Raw genomic sequence first — 19889 nt, 5'->3', positions numbered from 1 at the left:
AGGGCACTAGATTTTGGAGAATAAAGGCGGGAGGAATTTGGCCCTTCTTAACTGAAGAATTGGGTAAGGGGGGCTCCTGGGGAATCTGGGCAAAGCTGCTGCAGACCTCGAGATGCTCCTTGAAAGAGACTGTGCTGCAGCTCAGCTCTCCCAGCTACTCCCCTCCTGCACTCAAGTTATGAAACTTTGTGGGGAAAAACCTCAGTCCTGTGAAGCAAACCTGCATTGTATGGGGCTGTTGCACATCCTGAGACAATTCGGTGGAAACGTAAGCTTTCTTCCTCAGTTTCCCCATATATTAAAAAAATTGGGATACGATATTCCTGGAACATTTTGCAGATGGTCTGGATCATGGAGTTGCAGCTGCCATTTTTCTTGTGGTGTTAACACTGCTCGTTCCACTGAGTTTGGCACTTTCAGAAACAAACAAATCCTTCCTTCTCAGAAACTATGAGTCACTGCAGTGACTAACCCCAGCTCCTTTGAAATAAATGCAGTGCATTTTTACTACTAAGTTTATAACATAGTAAAAATTCCCAAAGATCTGCAAGTTCAGCTCATATAAAACTCCTTGCTGCATGCAGTTTTTCCATAATCACTGACAGTGTCCCAGTCCTGCTGCTCCCTTTGACCATCCTCTGCCACCTGACTTTTCTTTATCAAGGAGAAAGGTTTAATTGCATTGGTTTATATTTTCATAAACCTTACAGCCTTTCCATACTGTCATGTAATTTTGGGGTACCTAAAAATTGGTGCTTGTTGAGTTAAATACTGATTTTAATTTTATATTCCTTCTCTCACTATTAATATTTTCAATCACATTCTTTATTCAAAATCATATATACACATGCAAAATGAAAGACTTCCTACTGAACCTTTGTAGGAATAAGTGACTGCTTTAAGAAATGGCCAGATTAACTATAACTTTCTCAGTATGGAGAGCACATTCTAATGGGTATCTTATACTCATCGTTTCACATGTCTGTTATAATGATGTGCTCAAGAAAACAATATGGTAAGAAATTAATAATAGCTGTAAAATACTATACCACAAATTCCTTTTCGTTTGTACAATTTCTAAATAGAATGTACTACTACCGAGGAGTGTATTTTACATCTCTTCAACCTTCAAAATTATGAGAGTCTTTTAGGTAAAAGTTAAAATAAATTAAAAAAAGCTGTGTCTGAATTCAGAGTCAGAAAAAAGGTTTGTATGCTTTCAGTCTAGACTTATTAATCATAAAATTTAATAAAACAATGTTCTCTTGAACTCTTTGTCATGTAAAATGAGACATTAAAGTCCAGGTTATGATGGTAATGGAGACTGCACTAGAGAAGGTAGGAGGACAGAGGGGTAGATTGAGAGCAGAATGAAAACTTCAGTGCACTCTAGTGAAGAATGTGCTTGTTTCTCCAGAGTCACATTTTGATGTTTTTTTCTTCTCTTATAGGCAAACGTACAAATGTCTACCACAAGACTAAAGTGTGATATGTTATGTTTTTTACCATAAGCACCCATAAAATGAGCTCCATTGCAGACAGGTATGTTAATAGACACTAAGAGTTTTGGGGGAATTACTGTTCAATGCTTTCTTTAATACTCTTTGCTTAAGGTTAATATATAGAGAATATTAATTTATGCAAAAAAATAGAGGAGTGAGCCTTTGGTTTTGTTTTGTTTTTTTTTCCACAAAGTTGTTTTGATAGTTGTTAGTTGTGTTTTGTACTCAATGGAAATATTTATTTTTTATTGTTTGAGATGCGTCTTAAAATATATTACTTGTTTTCAGCCATGGAACAGCATCTGTGCAATTTGAGTTGATTTTTTCATGTTTACTTCAGGTGGGGTTTTTTTTGAGTACTTCAGTATTTGATTGAGGAAAACAAAAACGTTTAAACAATTAGTGATGCCGCAGATGATAGTAAAGTGACCTGCTAACCTATTTCAAGGGAAAAGTAATAGCTGAGACATGGTTTCTGCTTGATTCCTTGAGCTGGACTTTCTTAGCAGCTTAAGTGAACATCTGTCCTTAATATTCTGTGTATTGCCATTTTTGAGACTTCAGGAAATGAAACTTGCATCAAATTTACAGAAAGTTAAACCAGTTCTAAATAAATAACAATAAAAGCAAAGGGTAAAACTTGTCTGATCTCTCAGTTCTTTTAGTGAGGTTTTGTGGCATTTCACCGAAACTTTTGAATGTACAAATTCCTTTTAATTGCCTTATGTTTATGTAGTAGCGTACTAGATAATTACTTCCTAACATCACTGCTTATCATGATGTACGATTGCTTGATGACGTTTACTTGCGTTAAGGGAAGGAAACATTAAGATAAAAAATTAAGGGTGGACACACAGAGGTCAGCGTGGACAGCACTAAATAGACTGAAAGCAGACAGAAGAAATTAGAGAAATCAAATGTGAAAATCTATTATATAGCAGTTTTGGAAAACAGAGGAAGAGTTTTGATTTTTAAAACACAAGAAAATGAACAGAGGTGTTGTATAAAGTATACTGAGGCATCTTCAAAGGAAAATGTTCTCATCTTGGTATTTTAACACCCCTTTAGCAGTGGACAGTTGTGAATTGAGGAAAATTTATGTGATATTTGGTTATGAAGCAAATGTAAGGAATAATTGTTGTTACTCTGTAATGTTTATGCTAATTGTATGTTTATAAAATTACATACATGAATGAAGTATAGCATATTCCTCAGCCGTCTTCCATTAATGATACTATAGTGTTTAAGAAAAATGTATTTTCTTACTGTAAATATTCCCAGTAATTGTAATAGAAGTTGCCAATAAGTAATAATAAATTATATTTGTCCTCTCTCATGTTTTTCAAAAGGGTAAGGTAATCCAAATAATCAAGAGGATAGAAAAACAAAATTTAGTAGTGTTCAATTAAGTGTTTGCATAGGGTTGTAAGTTCTCATTAGAAATAATCTGAAAATTCTTTGAGTTGTGTCAGAAAGGTAAGGGGTTTTGCTTTCTGTTCAGTAAATGTCCTGCAAGAACATATAGCAGATGTAGCTTCAGGTGAGTGATGATGGTCTTTGCAAGACATCACAGTAAACAGTGCTTGGGTTTCTTGGTGAATGATTGGAGATGATTAATAATTTTTTTTCTCCTTTGTTGTGGGTGGACTGTACAAGAGAGAAATTTTACACTCTCGTATTTGTTTCTTTCAGAAATGATGGAAGCATTTTTGATGGGCTGGTGGAAGAAGATGACAAAGATAAAGCAAAAAGGTAAGTTTTAAAGTTATTTAAAGCTAAGAAATGTCCTTGCATACAATGTACTTGTACATTTGGGCTCACCAGGATGATTTCTAAACAATGAAAATGTGTTTCATTTATAAATAACCATATTATTCAACAGCATTTCTTGTACTATCATTATTCAGGGTTAGGGTTATATATGTTAACTATATGTTGAGTATTTATAACTGTGGTTCAATTATATTTTTGTCAAAGGATGCTTTATTCCAAAGGCTTAGCTGCACCCCTCCATGGGAAGTAGGAAGCCATTCTCCAAAAATGGTGTCTGACATTCAGAGTCCGTGTTTTTGTGACTGTTCTCACAGCAGAGATTCTTAGGGAGCTGTTTGCATCAGGAACCTGGCAGTAGTATGCAGCTGATTCTAAAAAGGTGCCATGGTTTTTATAAAACATTTTCTGTTTTGTTTTTCAGAGTGTCTAGAAACAAGTCTGAAAAGAAACGTCGAGATCAGTTTAATGTACTTATCAAAGAGCTGGGTTCCATGCTTCCAGGTAATGCTCGGAAGATGGATAAATCCACTGTACTGCAGAAGAGCATTGACTTTTTACGGAAGCACAAAGGTAATTCTTTGTAATGATAATAAAAGAAAAAAAGTGAATTCTTATTTTAATTATATTCACTTAAAACATAAAACATTAACAATTTTGCAGTTCCTTTAAGGAAATTGTCAGAAAATGTAAGGAGTTCCCAAAGAAAGATATCCTTAATATAATAATTCAGGTAGCAGAGATATAACTATATTTTTGCTAATATTTTGCAAAATCCAGTACTAACGTGTTTTTGTCCATAGTTGTCAAAGAAGTCTGTTTTATAACAAGAAGCATTTATTTTTGAAGTTTATTTCAAGTGTTTTGTTGTGGACAGGCGGACACCTTTAGAATATAGTGGCTTCATAAGACACAAGTTGTCAAAGTTTTGCTTCACAGGAAAAATCTGCGGATCCCTCTCAAGTGGAAGTACTTATTTTGATATTTAGAAAAGACTGGTTTGAACAGTTGGTTTGTCTTTCCAAGTTTCACAGAAAGCAAGATAAATCGCTGAAAAAGCTGGTCTGAGGGAACTTAATGCTCCCTCTCTTCATGTCAGGTATCGACACAAGTGGCTGCTTTAACAAAGGGCCTTCTGGTCTCCAGTGAGCAGTATCGGGGCAGGTTGTTTGAGAGAGGGTGGCATGGAGTGGGCATACAGACCAGGAGCGTGGGCATTTTCTCTTTTCCTTTTAGCTGGAAAAAAAAGCCCAGAAAATCTAGAAATACTTTTAGCTGAACTTGTAATTTTCAAGGCAAATCCACTGACGTATAAGCCAGTGAGTGTGTGTTTGTTGTTTCGTAAACCGTCATGTGAAAACTTAAAACAATGAATGTCTTCGAACATCCTTGCTCATTGTTTCTGTCATGAGAAAATTCTTCCACCAAGCTTACACTTATTTATGGCTGCTTGATATTTCTGTATATAAAAAAATCCCTGTTCCTGCTCCTACACTTGTTCTTAATATGGCACCTTGTGGTTCACACTGCCAAAAACAAGATTAAAAATTCAAGAAAATGAGCTCTTTCACTAGTTAACCTGTTTCCCTGAGTAATTTCTGACTGTGCATACTAACTAGAAAGCAGTAGGGACAAAAAAAGCAGCCATTAGGTTATAGAAGAAAATAAGTAAAGCTGTTAAGTGGATGGATAAGTAAGCACTTATCAACAGTACGTGTGTCAATTTAAGGTATGATAAATATTTTTCCGTGCCCTAGGACATCTCTTCCATTAGTGTTGTAGTTCAAGTAGCACCAGATGTTTACTCAATAGCGCTGTTAAAAGGTAAACGTAAGAATTAAAACGGAAAGGGAGAGGAAATAATTTGTGTAAGAATTCATGGATTTGGGAGTTTTTTACCAATTAAATATTGATTATGCTGTTTTAATTCTCTGGGATATGTTCATCTCATAACAAAAGAAAAGCAGTATGATATTCTGCTCCTTTTCTGTAAAAGTCAGGTCTGTAGATTCTAAGGCATTTGTAAAAATTGGTTCTGTTTCAAAATCACTTTACCTCGTATTGATGATTCCTATCATAAAATTTAGAGTGTAGAATGAACACGTCAGCTGACCAGCAGCAACAGTCATACTTTGTTCTTCAAAGTGCTTTCTGAGATTATTTTTTAAGATTTTTTTTTAGGATAAAGGGGAAGAAAGCAGCTCTGGAGATGGGTACCTTTTAGGGCATGGCTCTCCTGTCCTTCACCTGGTGGGACAGAAAACAGCTTTGTGTGACTGCACGTATCATATAAAGGTCTCTAAAGCCCGGGCTGCCAGTGCTTAGTAGCATTGCTCTGCACTGATTTACATTAAAATGTTTTGGATAAAATGTTGGGAGAGGTCAGAAGCGCCCTTTGCGTCCTGAGACGCTTGGATCTGTTTGGTACAATAAAGCAGAGAGTGACCCCAGCAATAAATGAATTGTTCAGCGCTGATTATCCGCTTTATTGTTGAAAACCCTACTGTGTTGAGCCACCAGGTTTTGATTAACTGCCTTGCTTCTGGTTCTTTCTGGACCATGTCCATCATTGGCCAGGCTTGGTACTCTGGAGCGGGAGCTCCAGATGAACTATCTGAGCTGGTTCTTGGCCAGGGTGGATTCTGTTTCTCATTGGGGAAAAACAGTAGACTAAGCACACTGAAATTATATTACTGAGAGCTTCTCCTTGGCTAATACTGCCTGTCATCTTCCTTTGAATTTGTAAACAAGAGATTTTTGAAAATTATGAAATACTGAAGAATTACGCTGCTTGTAATTACAACTGCTAGGCTGATACTCATACAGCCCGCAGATGAATGCTACAGATCTTGGCCCAGCTGGCAGTTTCTTTTGAGGATGCTCAGTGCTGATGCAGAGTTGCTACGGATCCAGGAACTGAAGGCTGGATAAGTTTAATGTGCAAGCCTGGCTCTGCTTCTTTGTATTTGGCTCAGGAATGTGAAATCAGTGTCATTTATCTTTGAATGCAACTTTCTGCCATAATTTTTAAGCATTTCTCTAAATTTACCAAGTCAAACAAGTTGTTTTTTTTTTTTTCCCCTGTTACTGCGTCTCTGTTTTCCAATATCATACTTGTTCTAATTACGGGAAACGTAAAAGAACACCCGTACTTGTGCTAAGATAATTCAGAGTGGTTCACTAAAGGCATAAACTTCAGGGTTTTTTTAGTATAAATCCTTTCTACTGTGGAAGCCAGACTGACTTTTCAAAAAGATACCATCTCAAGACAGATACAAACGCCTGATCAATTAATGTCTTTTGCAAAATCCGATCGTTGGAAATTCTAGTCTGTCTTATTTGTTGGTATTTTTTCTCCTCTCCTTGCATCTCGCCACTTCTTGCCAGTTTCTTGCATGACATTGCTGCTGTTTACTGTTCTTTTAGTTAAGTCTAAAGCTCTTTCGTAAAGTTTTCCCCCTTCAGTCTGGGAAACAAAGTTCTGAAATGTTCCAGCCCTTTGCATATTTAACTCGAGTCCAGGTTTTCTCTTCTCTCGGAGCCATCTGAACTAACAGACCAGCTTACGGCCTTTTACAGGCTTGTCCTTTAGCAATCAAAATGCCTCAAAGACAGAATCATAGAATTGTTTAGGTTAGGTGGGACCTGTAAGATCATCAAGTCCAACCATCAACCTAACACTGCCAAAACCACCATTAAACCATGTCCCTGAGCACCACGTCTGCATGTTTTTTAAATACCTCCACGTGGTTTGGTTTGTTGGGTTTGTCTTAAATCCTTTGTTCATGATTAGTTGTTCAAGGTTGCTCTTAGACCAGTACGTCTGTAATGCCCTTGTTACTCATCAAAACCGAAGTACTACGTGGTCTTGCTTCATGTTGTTTGAGTTATCAGTTGGTAAGGGAGCATCAGCTTTCAGAACCTGGGGTCTTGTTTTGCTTTGCAGCCGTTGTTTCTGTCACCTACATATGGAAAGTTAATCTATACATTTCTCTTAAGTCCTACAGGAATCTCTCTTCAAAATCCGTCTCTGTGTACGAATCGGACAGTAATTCTGCAGTGGAGTCTGTCATACAGCTCTTAACAGTCTTTGTTGCAAAGCAATTCTTTTTTTAATGTAATAACCTTATTTCTTTACAGAAAAGAATGGGAAGAAGAGAAAGGACACTATTTTTAGTACAAAGGTTAGAATGACTAGGATCGGCCAAGATACTTGAGGATTAGATGTTTTAACAACCTAAACCAATCAGGAATTTTGGCTTTCTAAGTCTTTGAAAAACAACACTTTCAATTAAACATTTTATTATAGTGTCAGAGGAAAGAATATTTTTCTATTGTCAATATCCATTACTTACTGTCATTAACTTCAGCATTACCATGGGGTCTGGCAGGATTGTAGCACAAACTGGTAGAAGGAAAGAGAAGACAAATCTCATTAGGACATAGGGGAGAAGACATCTATTTTCTTTTTAAGGAACAACATCTAGCTGTAATGAATGAAGAACAGAGGAGACTGGAGAACCTTCTGCTATTTCCTACTGTGTATATGTAACTTAGTGGGAAAGTAATGGCTTATGGGAGCGTGAATACTTATATTGTATTGTATATACTTATATTACACTTATAATATAATACACTTACAATATAATACTTGTATTGTTTGATTGTAGAAATTACTGCACAATCAGATGCCAGTGAGATTCGACAGGACTGGAAACCGACATTCCTTAGTAATGAAGAGTTCACACAGTTAATGTTAGAGGTATATTATTTCTGTTTTTCTGGGAGTAAAATATGTCCTCATAGGGAGTCATTCCATGATGAAATTTTTCAGTTTGACATAATTTTTTATTTTCATATTGGAACTATACGTTTTCATGAAGATAAAAGTCAAAATCCCTTTGTGTACAGTGTAACGCAAAACAGTTTTTATTTTAACTGAGTTTTCAAGTACATAAATTGTAACAGAGCTGTAACAGAGCAAGTTCACAAATGAACATCCTTACTGTCAAAGTGGGTATTTTAAATTACCAACATAAGGAAGGTACTAGTAATATAAAGAACTGTTATGCATAACTTAAAATCTTAATTATAAAAAAGGCTCAACACATCCATGTAACTTGTGAGCAATAAAGTGTTTAATTTCTTTGCTTGTTACATGTTCCAAAAACAGTGTGTGAGCATTTCTTTTCTAGGGAAGATTGCATGGATAGTTGGATTACTACTAGAAATAAACTTTCTGTATAAGCTATTATTTCCTTGGAAATGAGGATAAGTCATTTGTATCTTGTTAGTGGAACAATTTCCAATAATAGCTAAATGAAAAATATTAAAGTAAATGAACAAGCACTTTGTATTTTCATTCTATAGTTAAACCTTTTCTTTGAGGCACAGATTTAAAAAGTAAAAAGTTCTGTTATTCTATCCTTAAAAAAATCTTCAAAAAATCCTCTGTGGTGAATTTGTGTATTTTTTCTAACAAGTTAATGAACTAGTTCCTTCTGGTTGAGATATTTTTTTTTGTAGCTGTTTCTGGTGTTTCTCAAGTCATCTTACAAAATATGTGCCCATAACTAGTGACTGTAAAGCTAGAACAGTATGATATACAAATGTTTTTCAAATATGTGAGCTTTAAAATTTCCAATTTAGAAATACAGTTCTGTTACACCTTTATGTTTGGTGGTGTTCAACTAAAAGATACATTTGTTATTTTCAGTGGAAATAAGTTTGAGTAAAGGAGAAGATAAGGCAGTCAGAACTGTATCTCACAGTTTTCAAATCTCAATAAAATCTTGCTACTAGGTTTATTTTTTTAATTGAGATTTTAAATACTGAAATTCATCGATTTTTACCACCTTTTTTACATGTTCTTCTCTTAGCTTTTCCACCTTTTCTTGCTTTTGTCTCTAGGTCTTTTTTTCTGAATTTTCTGATGTTTAAAATGATGACTGAATTACAAAAAACAGGCAGGCAGAGAAAAACCTGGACAGGCTGGAGAGCTGGGCAAGGAGGAACCTCATGAGGTTCAACAGGGAAAAGTGTAGGGTCCTGCACCTGGGGAAGAAGAATGCTAGGCACCAGTACAGGTTAGGTGTGGACCTGCTGGAGTCAAGTTCTGAAGAGAACTTGACCAGAGAAAGACCTGGGGGTCCTGGTAGACAGCAAAATGACAATGAGCAAGCAGTGTGCTCTTGTGGCCAGGAAAGGCCAATGGAATCCTGGGCTGCATAGGGAAGAGTGTGGCTAGTAGGTCGAGGGAAGTCATCCTCCCCCTCTACTCTGCACTGGTGAGGCCACAACTGGAATACTGCATCCAGTTCTGGGCTCCCCAATTCAAGAGGGATAGGGAACTACTGGAAAGAGTCCAGCGAAGGGCAACGAGGATGATTCAAGGATTGGAGCATCTCCCTTATGAAGAAAGGCTGAGAGAGCTGGGACTCTAGCCTGGAGAAGAGAAGGCTGAGGGGAGACCTTATCAATGCTTATAAGTATCTAAAGGGTGGGTTGAAGGAGGAGGGAGCCAGACTCTTTTCAGTGGTTGCCAGTGAGAGGACGAGGGGCAATGGGCACAAGCTGGAACATAGGAGGTTCCACTCAAATATGAGAAGAAACTTCTTCACGGTGAGGGTGACAGAGCCCTGGAACAGGCTGCCCAGGGAGGTTGTGGAGTCCCCTTCTTTGGAGATTTTCAAGACCCGCCTGGATGCAGTCCTGAGTAACATGCTCTGACATGCTCTGGGCAATCCTGCTTCAACAGGGGAGTTGGACTAGATGGTCTTTATGGTCCCTTCCAACTCTAAAAATTCAGTGAAATTCAGAGTGGGAGATGGGGGAAACAGTACAGCTGTATATGGACTGAAGTCTTGCTTCTGAAACCACAGGTTATTTAAGAACAGAACAGTATGGGAATTGTAATGCTTATCACGTAAAAGTAAAACCAAGAAGTTTTGGTAGTGAAAGGTATTTCATTTTTATAATAAATGAAACTAAAATTTGTCTGAATTATTTTCCATGTTGAACATAGCTTAACATTTTTAATATGCTCTGTTTCTTTTTGTTTAACTGCCCATTATGTTTAATTTCAGGCTCTTGATGGTTTTTTTTTAGCAATTATGACAGATGGAAATATAATATATGTGTCTGAAAGTATAACTCCCTTACTTGAACATTTGCCAGTAAGTACAAATTGCTTTCTGTAACGTATCAGTTTATCTATGGATGGTGTTCTGCTATGAGTAATAATTAATCGTTAGCCTTTTTGTCTTTATAGAACAGATGTATGCTTTGTTCCAACACTTCTGCTTTTTCTTCAGCACAATTCCTTCCTACTGGTCTGTCTCCTGTATTAAGCGTTTCCTTTGGAAATGCAGAACGCAGTCGGCACTCTGTTGGGCAGAATTATGAAGTGCCAGGCCGGCATCAGTGTCTCTTCAGCATAACTGAAATAACACAGCTGACTGCAGGACACCCTGTAGAGTTCACACCTATCTCAGCCTCTGCATGAGTCAGAAGGGTATTGCTAAAGAGAGCTATAGCCTTGGAATTTTTTAAACTACTTCTTTACTCCTTTCTTGCCAAAGAACTCTTCGAAGACATACATTGCTGCCGGTTCTGCTTTTTAAGCTAGGTATATACTTTGGGTTTTATCACATTTACTCATCTTTAATCTTGGTGACATTGGTCACTGGTAAGTGTAACGTTCTAGTTTTTTTAAGGTTGCCTTTGAATAATGTTTTTCTGAGTTGAGACAAATTAGTGCTCAAAAATGCAAACAACCGATGAGTGAAACAATGAGTTATGTTTTAGAAGAGAGGGACAAGTTGTTGTTACAGGCTCATTGTCTTACTGTGATAAGGAGGTTTTTTTAAGCTTGGAGTGGCATATTTTAAAAATGATTCTGCAAAACACAAATTCCACTAAGGTGTGCGTGGTATCAGCTCAAGAATTTTGAAAAATATACAGGTAATCGTGATTTATTTTTTTTTCCCAAAAAGTAGAATTTACCAAGTTCTCAGAGGCACGTTTGTCCTTTGCTTTTGAGTATGATTATATATCCTAAACATACGTTCTGTGGTCGCTCTTTTCTGAATACTTAATCAAAGCCATTTATGTATTTAATCAGTTCAATTTTATTGCATGCATATCTCTTGTTCCCAGTTTTGTGTACATAGTTGGGGAACTGATTATAAAATTTATTCATAAAATCAATTGCAATTAGATATAATTATTGGTATCATAATAATCTCTATAATGTAGGGAGGGACTGTCTTTTGTTCCAACGTATTGTTTCAATGTATTGGATGCCACTGAGAGGTTACAGTGCCCTAGAACAACATCCTATAATTTCTAATTAAAATACTCCTTTACTTGGAACTGTTGCATCCCAGGGAGGTTACTACAAGCTCCATGGTACTTTCGTGTGTGTGTCTGTCTGCTGTGCTCATGGTGGTTTTTGTTAAATGGTTTTGCAGTGTCAAAATTAAGACAGATGAAAGGGAGATTTTTTTTCTTGCAAAATATTCATGTGTATTCCAGCAGGTGGCTTTGTTGAGTCAGTAATGATTTTTCTGATCTATGGAACTGGTTTGCATTAAAATAGTAGTCTTTGTGACATTGTACATCTTCCATTATTTTAATGCTTATTAAATCTTTTTCTTTCAGTCTGATCTTGTGGATCAGAGCGTATTTAATTTTATCCCGGAGGGGGAACATTCAGAAATTTATAAAATACTGTCTTCTCATCTGCTGGAAAGTGATTCATTGACACCAGAATACTTAAAATGTAAGTAGCTATTGTGGATTAACCCCCGTAAGTGGTTGCGTGGGGCTGAGCTCCCTTGCTCACTCCCCCCAGTGGGATGGGGAAAGAATCAGAAGGATAAAAGTGAGAAATCTTGTGAATTGAGATAAAGAAAATTTAATAAGTGAAGCAGAAGTCATGTGCACAAGCAAAGCAAAATAAGGAATTAATTTGCGACTTCTATTGGTAGGCAGGTCTTTAGCTGTCTCTAGGAAAGCAGGGATTCATCATGTGCAGTGGGAAGACAAACCCTCTTCTCCCTCTTCCTCCTCCTTTCCCCATCTTTTATTGCTGAGCACGATGTCATATCATATGGGACAGCCCTTAGGGCAGCTGTCCTGACTGTGTCCTCTCTCTTCTCATGCCCCCCCAGCCTACTTGCTGGTGGAGCAGTGTGAGAAGCAGAAAACACGAGTGAGCCCTGAAGAACAGAAGCACTTTTTTGTGGGTTTTTCCCCCCAAAAAACCTAAAATTTTGAACGTTGCATTGCTTTTCACTCTGTGATTTTCCCATGTATTGGAAGTGTTCGTCTTGTTTATATAGCTTCTTTGTAGAGAGTTGTAGGAGTTGGCAAGAATGAAAACGTAGCAGCCTAATGGGTTTTGGAAGTGCTTGTTGCTTTAGTAAACTTAACTTTAGGGCAGCTGCTTCTTTAAAATAGCTCTAGTGTTCAGGGGGTTTCTATGTCATTAGCGTTCAGGCCCTTCATGCACAAATTCTAAAGGAGTTCTCCATTTTTTTAGGTTAGTTAATATCACGTTGGTTAAAAGCAGTAGCTATTTGTAATGACGTTTATAGTATCTCAGTAACCGTGCAGCTTAATTATTCCTGCTTTCCATTTCATGTTGTCTGTGAGCTTCATCAAGCACGTAGCCTTTTAATTTGTTTATTCCTTTCTCAGCAAAAAATCAACTAGAATTCTGTTGCCATATGCTGCGAGGAACAATAGATCCGAAAGAGCAACCTACATACGAATATGTAAAATTTATAGGAAATTTCAAGTGTTTGAATAATGGTAAGTAATTTCAGCGGTTAGAATGCAATTCTTAGATGCTTTCACAGCTAAGCAGGCTTGAGACCATTGTGCAAAACTTAATGGTGGACTAAAATCAGTCTCTCAAAAGAAGAACTTGAAGCAGAGTTGTATCACTTCTATATTGTTTTAATGAAAAGGAAGAAAAACCACCTCTCATGTATTACGTGTCTGTGCGCTTGAATGCAAAGTGCGGTAATTCTGTTTAATGCTTTCAATGAAGGAAAAGTAGTATCCTTTTATAAAATGTTTTACAAAATGTAAGAGAGAATTAAGCAAAAGCTTTAAAATAAATAGCCTGAATTCAGTTAATTATGTATAATCCATACTTAAGCAGGTGACTAAGTAACTTGAACATCAGTGGTACCAAGTACCTGCAGTTCTCATTATGCAGTGAGCTGGGAAGTAAAATTTAGGTTTCCCCCCATTTCAGTTCTATGTTTTCACTGATAAGAATTACCACTCAGGTGAGTGGATGGGCCATTACAATTTTCCACACCGAGTTCCTTCTGCTTCCATTGAAGCTATTTTTATTAGTTATGTACTAGTTCCTCTTATTCCTCTTACTCCTCTGTTCCACATCCCTAATCTGTTTGGCCAGCCCGTGCTATTTACTTGAGAGGCAGATTAATTTGGTCAGCCAGACGAATGGGGCTGTGCAGTGGGGTCAGTAGTAGATCTTCATAAAGATCACCCCCAAAAATATTATCAAAGACAGTGTCTTGTAAATAAACTTTTTTTTTTTATGTGATACCAATATTTTTCTCACAAATTGGGAGAGGATGAGTCTTAGCGCCAAATGCAGGTATGTAATATTATAGAAAAGACAAGAAACAGCCCTTAAAAGGTCAATACAGTGCTAGTCTTGGAAAGAGGAGGAGTTGGGAAACTGCAGACCTATCGGTTGCAATTCAATATTGGGAAATATTGCAGAACAAATAATTAAACTATATGTGAGCTTCAGGAAGCTAGCAAGGAATTCAGTAGCAACCATTGGTGATTTTTCAGGTAGAAATAGCATCAAATCAGTTCAGTTTCCTCTACCGAAGAGTAACACACTGTGTGTATGAGAGGACAAAGCACAAATAAGTGATGGACTTTTTTAATGTGCTTTTGACAATTATCATATTCTGTTCTCACCAGTATGTAAGGGAAGCGCATTTTAATTGAAATTGCTGGAGAGTAGCTGCAGAAACTGGTGATTGGAACAGTTACCGATGTTTGCCATAAAAATGGAGTTTTAATGGACTGAATAATGTTATGAATAATGGAATATTGTTTTCAGTCATGAAATAATGCAAGCACTAAACACAGGATAAGAATTCAGCCCCAAACTTTGAAAAGAATTTTTAGGGGAAAAAAAACCCAGACAAATTGACTAAGAACAAATGTGAGTTACTACATTTAAGAATAACGAGGCATTTGAACAGGGGACGTTCAGTTCCAGTTAACAAGACAGCAGGCCTTTAGAAAAAGGAGTTACTGTGGAATGTAAACGAAACACGACCAAAATCACCAAATTCTGAAAATGCAAAAGTCTTTCTAAAATACAGTCTAAACCACATGAAATAGTCCCTCTGCACTTCTTAGCACCCGTATGTCCGTCCTCATTTTGTTTTTGACACCATTTGTCAGGAGTAAGTAAAGCAGTTGAAAGAGTTTGGAGTAGAGCAATGAAAGCAATCAGAAATTTAAAAATCTAACTTGCAAAGCAAAATAAACTCTGAAGACCAAAGGAGAAGGGAGATGATAAAACCTTTAAAGATATTTTTGAAGATGTATTCCAGTCAGTTTTAATAGTTACAAGAAAGATTAGAATTGTTATCAGTTACTTAAAACTGCTTTGTCACAGATAATATCACGTTAACTGTAATTTTAGTTCTTTGAGAAAGTTACTTGATGGTTGTGTTCCCATTCCTACTGTACAACTACTGTTCCTGTGCATATAAATGTATATATATTATATGTAGCATTTTTCTGAATGCATGTTGTTATAAGCAAACCACATTAGATAAATATTGGTCCGTTTGTCGTGTGATGTTACTGCCATTTTTCCTCCATGCTTGTGTCGTAATCTGTATCGACCTCATCTGTCTTCCCTCAGTTCCCAACTCGGCGCACAACGGTTTTGAAGGAACTATTCAGCGACCGCACCGGCCTTCGTATGAAGACAAAGTTTGCTTTGTAGCCACAGTTAGATTAGCTACACCTCAATTTATCAAGGTATGTACAAATGAAATCACTTTTATATCATTTTTAAATGTACTCCGAACAGGAAAACTTCAGAGAGAATGCACACAACATTTCAAATACTATTAGAGAAAAACATAAGGCGTTTTATTATATCAAACTGAAAGTGTCTGTGTTTCGTACTTCACATACAAATAAGTTAAAAGTTGTGCAGAGTATCAAATCAAGTTGCTATGGTGAGTGCCGTTTCTAAATAGTCATATCAAATAGTAATAAGCAAGAAATAAATTTAGAAGTCCATAGGAATATAATGTACCAAGTTTAACTTAAACACAATGAACAATAACACTGAGATTCCACTTTCACTGGAAAAATTCATAATTTTAGTTGACACTTGGATGTGAATTTTATGCTGCTGCTGGTCTTGCTGTAGTTTGACACAAGCAAATCTTTTTGGGCTTAATGAAAGCTTGAATTATTTGTCAGCAACTGGGAGTCAGGTTTGAGGTAATAAAGATCTTTCGTTTTGTTTCAGTACTGTTTGTTATTAAATAACTCGGTTGTTTCAAGAGACCATTTTGCTTATCTGCTAATGCACAGTGAAGATACCCTTACAAGTTTAGAATTGGATGTGTCTGAAACGTATAGACTTTACCAGTACAAGCCTATTCCTCACCGAAATGAATCAAAATAAATACTCAGGATACGGTACAGGATAGTCTGTGATTGTGATTCAGATTATGTTTTCTACAAATATATTAATCAAGGTGCAGGATAGTCTGCTATTGAACATTTCTTCTTACAATTGAGCTGTAAAGAAATGCCATGAAATGTATATGGCACATGGTTAAGCTGCTGTCTGGCATGTGGAACTCTTTGAGTATTTAAATATAGTGCATGTAAGTTGAATGCACTGGTGTCTTAAGCTGAAGGTTGTTGGTGGTATCCTCTGAAGACATGGTCTACATACTTTGCACTTTGAAAGTGTAGTAGGGATCCTGTGGAGAAATCATACCAACTTGTCAGTTCTGTCAGGCTGAATAGGACCTGGGTCTCTCTGGCCTGTGGGCCAGAGAGTTTGTTGTTTATTTTTTCCTGAAGCCATGGAGATCTTTCATCTTCACAGTTTTCTTCCCATGTGGGTCTAAATAATGTTTTTCCTGTTATGCCTACAGTTGGTAGAGATGTTAAACGTGATTTTGGCTTCATGAAATACTTGGGGAAATGAGGAACATCCATTTATGATCTTTATGTCTCCTGAGGGTGACAGCCTTACAGATTATACTCTGTCCAGACTTCCATTCCTCTTTACCTGAACTTCTGAGCCCCAAGAGCCTAAGGAACCTTTCATCTTACAGAGGTTTTAAGACCTCTCAAAGGGTTTCGACTAGTGCTGTTCATCTGAGAAATATTCTTGTGAAGAAGACTAATGTTAACATGAAGGCTTTTAGTCTGATAATACTTGTCTTTTGATACTTTCTGTTATTATTGAGGCTAGCATTGACTAGACTCTAGCAAATAATTGCTATCTCAGAAATTTTACCATCCCGGTAACTTCACTAACAGATGTGTGACGCAGCCAGTAATGAGATGTGTGTTTTAGTACTGGATTGCCTTACTTAAGGTAGAACCTACCTGCTCATCTGCCACTTTTTCTCTTTATTTCAGACGGTGTATGGTTCTGTTGTTTTCTTTTTTTTACCTAGAATGTGTTTCTGAAGGATAATGTAGATGACGTAGTATTCATGAGAATAATCTCTGAAAGTTCACATTTTTGTTTTCTGCATATGGCCCCATCACTTTTGTGACAAAATGTGCCACAAATTTTGCTCCCCAGTGAAGGGATTTGCCTCTATGCATTCTTTAAAACATATGTCTTGCATTTTGGCTGGTGAATGATTGTTTCCTATCAAAGAAAGCAGGATTAATCCAGCCAAAAGGATTCTATGAGAAAATTTCTCGTTACAAATTCTTTTCTAGGTGCCTTGTTGACAACTTCAACAAGACGCCTTGTTGAACAAGATAACTTCTACCCGGGGATATTTTACAGTGGAATATCTGTAAATCATTGATATAAATGTGTTGAGTAATCAGATACGAACCTGCTGCCAGCTCCTCTCTAACAATGGTGGTTTTACTGTGATTTTACTGCCTGCGCTTGTTATTTTTCCTTTTGTTTCAACTTGTGCCAAAATAATTATATTAAAAGAAATAACAAATCAGAACTATCTCTCAAGGATATACACTCACTCTGTCATTTCTTTGCTATAGTGATGCTTTAAATGCTGTAATCTTAGGAAAGTAGATGACCTTTGGGTTTTAGGGGTAGTTTCAGCTTTGAAGGTTAAGTTTTGCGAACTGGAAGTTACACCAAGAGTCACAAATCTGTGCCTGGAGTGATTTTGTTCACTACCCCCATCATATAACTCACTTTCTGCTCATTGTCTTTAGATTTTATACCAATGAAGGTGAGGAAGAAACATTGCCTAGATATGTTAACTTTTTTCTTTCATAGAAAGAAAACTTAGAAATAATATCTATTTAAAGAACTGCAAAAATATCCACTTAAACTCTTTGTATTATAACCTGAAAGAATTAAAAGGAAGGTGGTCTCTGTAGGAACAAGACTTAGTCTTCTACTGTATTTTTCCCCAGGACTATTTTAGTTAGAGATGTCTGCAGAGCGGCAGTGTGCTCATCTGTCCGCATCTGTCGTGACCATTATGTCAGTGCAGCAGTGGGTTCCATACTCCAGCCTTTAGGAAACTGTTGTGGTATCTGCTCATCAATAGATTCTCCCGTGTTCCTGGCAATGGGAATGTCATTGCAGGCTCCTACAAGAGTGACAAATGTGTGCAGGTGTCCAAAACAGAAAGATTTGCCGATCTCTAATTTTATTGTAGATCTCCGAGGGGTGTGTTTGTATGTATGCATGTATGTATTCCACCATCCATCTTTCTTCTTGTAAGGTGGTACGAGAGAAGTTATTGTCTCAGCAGGAGGCACAGTCCTTGCTGGGGCATCTTTGCCTCTCTGGAAGGGGACGATAGAAATTGACTGACATGCACTGATTGCGCATATGTCTGAGCAGAATACATTTAAAATTATGTACAGAATACCTTGAGGATTTGTTGTAATAGTGGAAATACAGTCATTCTCTCACTGCTTATGAGTTCTAAACGTAACAAGAGTGTGTTATTCACAGTGCATGCCTGTGCGCTCAAGGCAAAGTCATATAGAGTACTCTGCTCCCACTAAAAGGAAGAATCCTATTCCTAAAGTCAAAGGATGTGACTTTAGGAATGTGACCATCTTGCCAATGTTGTTTTCTACCCATTATAAGCATATACTGTAATCAGAGCGTCTGGTGGGAGTGTTTCATCTCTTGCTTGTTACGAGTTAAAAGCATAACTGCAGGAGCTATTGATTTCTGCTTGTACTACTGTGTTTGTAGATACTGAGCCTGAGTTTAATCTCACGCCGGGGCTGTTCCATTTAAACCAACTGAGTGTCAGCCTGGCACAGCTGAGATTAGATTCTGCCTCAGTACTATGCATTTAAGCAAGCAAAAACCATAAAGCCGTCTAAAAATGACATTATAACTGTTGTGGAGTTGCCTACTAACTTTAGGTAAGTCTGAATTGCGAAAGAGCTTATGAATTAGAATAGAGCAGTTTTGAGAGAGATTTTTATTTTTTTACTTTTTAGGAAATGTGCACTGTTGAAGAACCCAATGAAGAGTTCACATCTAGACATAGCTTAGAATGGAAGTTCCTATTCTTGGATCACAGGTGCAATTCCTTCTATGTATAGCAGCAATAGCAGCTGAATCACGGTGGTGACTATAATATTTAGAGTTCACTAATCAGCATTAAGTACGCGTAGCTTGTGTTGGGTTTAATTTTTAATTTTTTTCAGAGCACATACTGTAAACAAGGAAATTTATATAATGAAATAATTTTTCGTGGGATTTTTTGTATGAAAATAAAATGACATTAATTTTTGTGTTAATTAGGGCGCCTCCGATCATAGGTTATCTTCCATTTGAAGTTTTGGGAACATCAGGCTATGATTATTATCATGTGGATGATCTAGATAATCTGGCAAAATGTCACGAGCATTGTGAGTACAACTAAGTTGTTACAATGAATGGGTTTTGCTTTATAGATGTCAATTTAAAGTTTCTTAAATTGTACAGGTATTGTAGTGAAATTTAGGGACATATTTGAGTGAAGTGCCTTTACTCCCATTCATTTGACATTATGGCACAGATTTAACTTTATTTTATAATTTAGAGTTTTCCTTGTGGTAAATTAGAATGCACAGCACTGTGACTAATATTTCTCCAATTCTTCCAATAGCATTTAAAAGGCTCTGTGATCATAGAATCATAGAATTGTCTAGGTTGGAAGGGACCTTTAAGATCATCTAGTCCAACCATCAACCTAACTCTGATAAAAACCATCACTAAACCATGTCTCTAAGCACTATGTCAGCCTGTCTTTTGAATACCTGCAGGGATGGTGCCTCAAAAAATGCAAAAATTGTTTAAATGTGTAATAGGATAAGCTTTCTGTTGAGTTATGGTTTTCT

The 19889-nt window shown here is 36.9% G+C and overlaps 1 protein-coding gene across 2 annotated transcripts in view; it reads left to right on the top strand.

Moving 5' to 3' along the window:
- Window positions 1-19889, top strand: part of CLOCK (clock circadian regulator) — a 62120-nt gene that overhangs the window by 29805 nt on the left and 12426 nt on the right. For both annotated transcript variants that reach the window (XM_074155170.1, XM_074155168.1), the window contains 10 exons: window positions 1452-1542; window positions 3195-3254; window positions 3697-3845; window positions 7943-8034; window positions 10358-10447; window positions 11934-12054; window positions 12975-13088; window positions 15211-15329; window positions 19005-19087; window positions 19312-19418. In XM_074155170.1, coding sequence (XP_074011271.1) covers window positions 1496-1542; window positions 3195-3254; window positions 3697-3845; window positions 7943-8034; window positions 10358-10447; window positions 11934-12054; window positions 12975-13088; window positions 15211-15329; window positions 19005-19087; window positions 19312-19418 — 982 coding nt within the window. In that variant the 5' untranslated portion in view covers window positions 1452-1495. The remainder of the gene's footprint in view (window positions 1-1451; window positions 1543-3194; window positions 3255-3696; window positions 3846-7942; window positions 8035-10357; window positions 10448-11933; window positions 12055-12974; window positions 13089-15210; window positions 15330-19004; window positions 19088-19311; window positions 19419-19889) is intronic.

Source organism: Numenius arquata, chromosome 10, assembly GCF_964106895.1.
Source record: "Numenius arquata chromosome 10, bNumArq3.hap1.1, whole genome shotgun sequence".
Taxonomy (NCBI): domain Eukaryota; kingdom Metazoa; phylum Chordata; class Aves; order Charadriiformes; family Scolopacidae; genus Numenius; species Numenius arquata.
The sequence above is the reverse complement of the archived record's forward strand: the minus strand, read 5'-3'. Positions and strand labels throughout refer to the sequence as shown.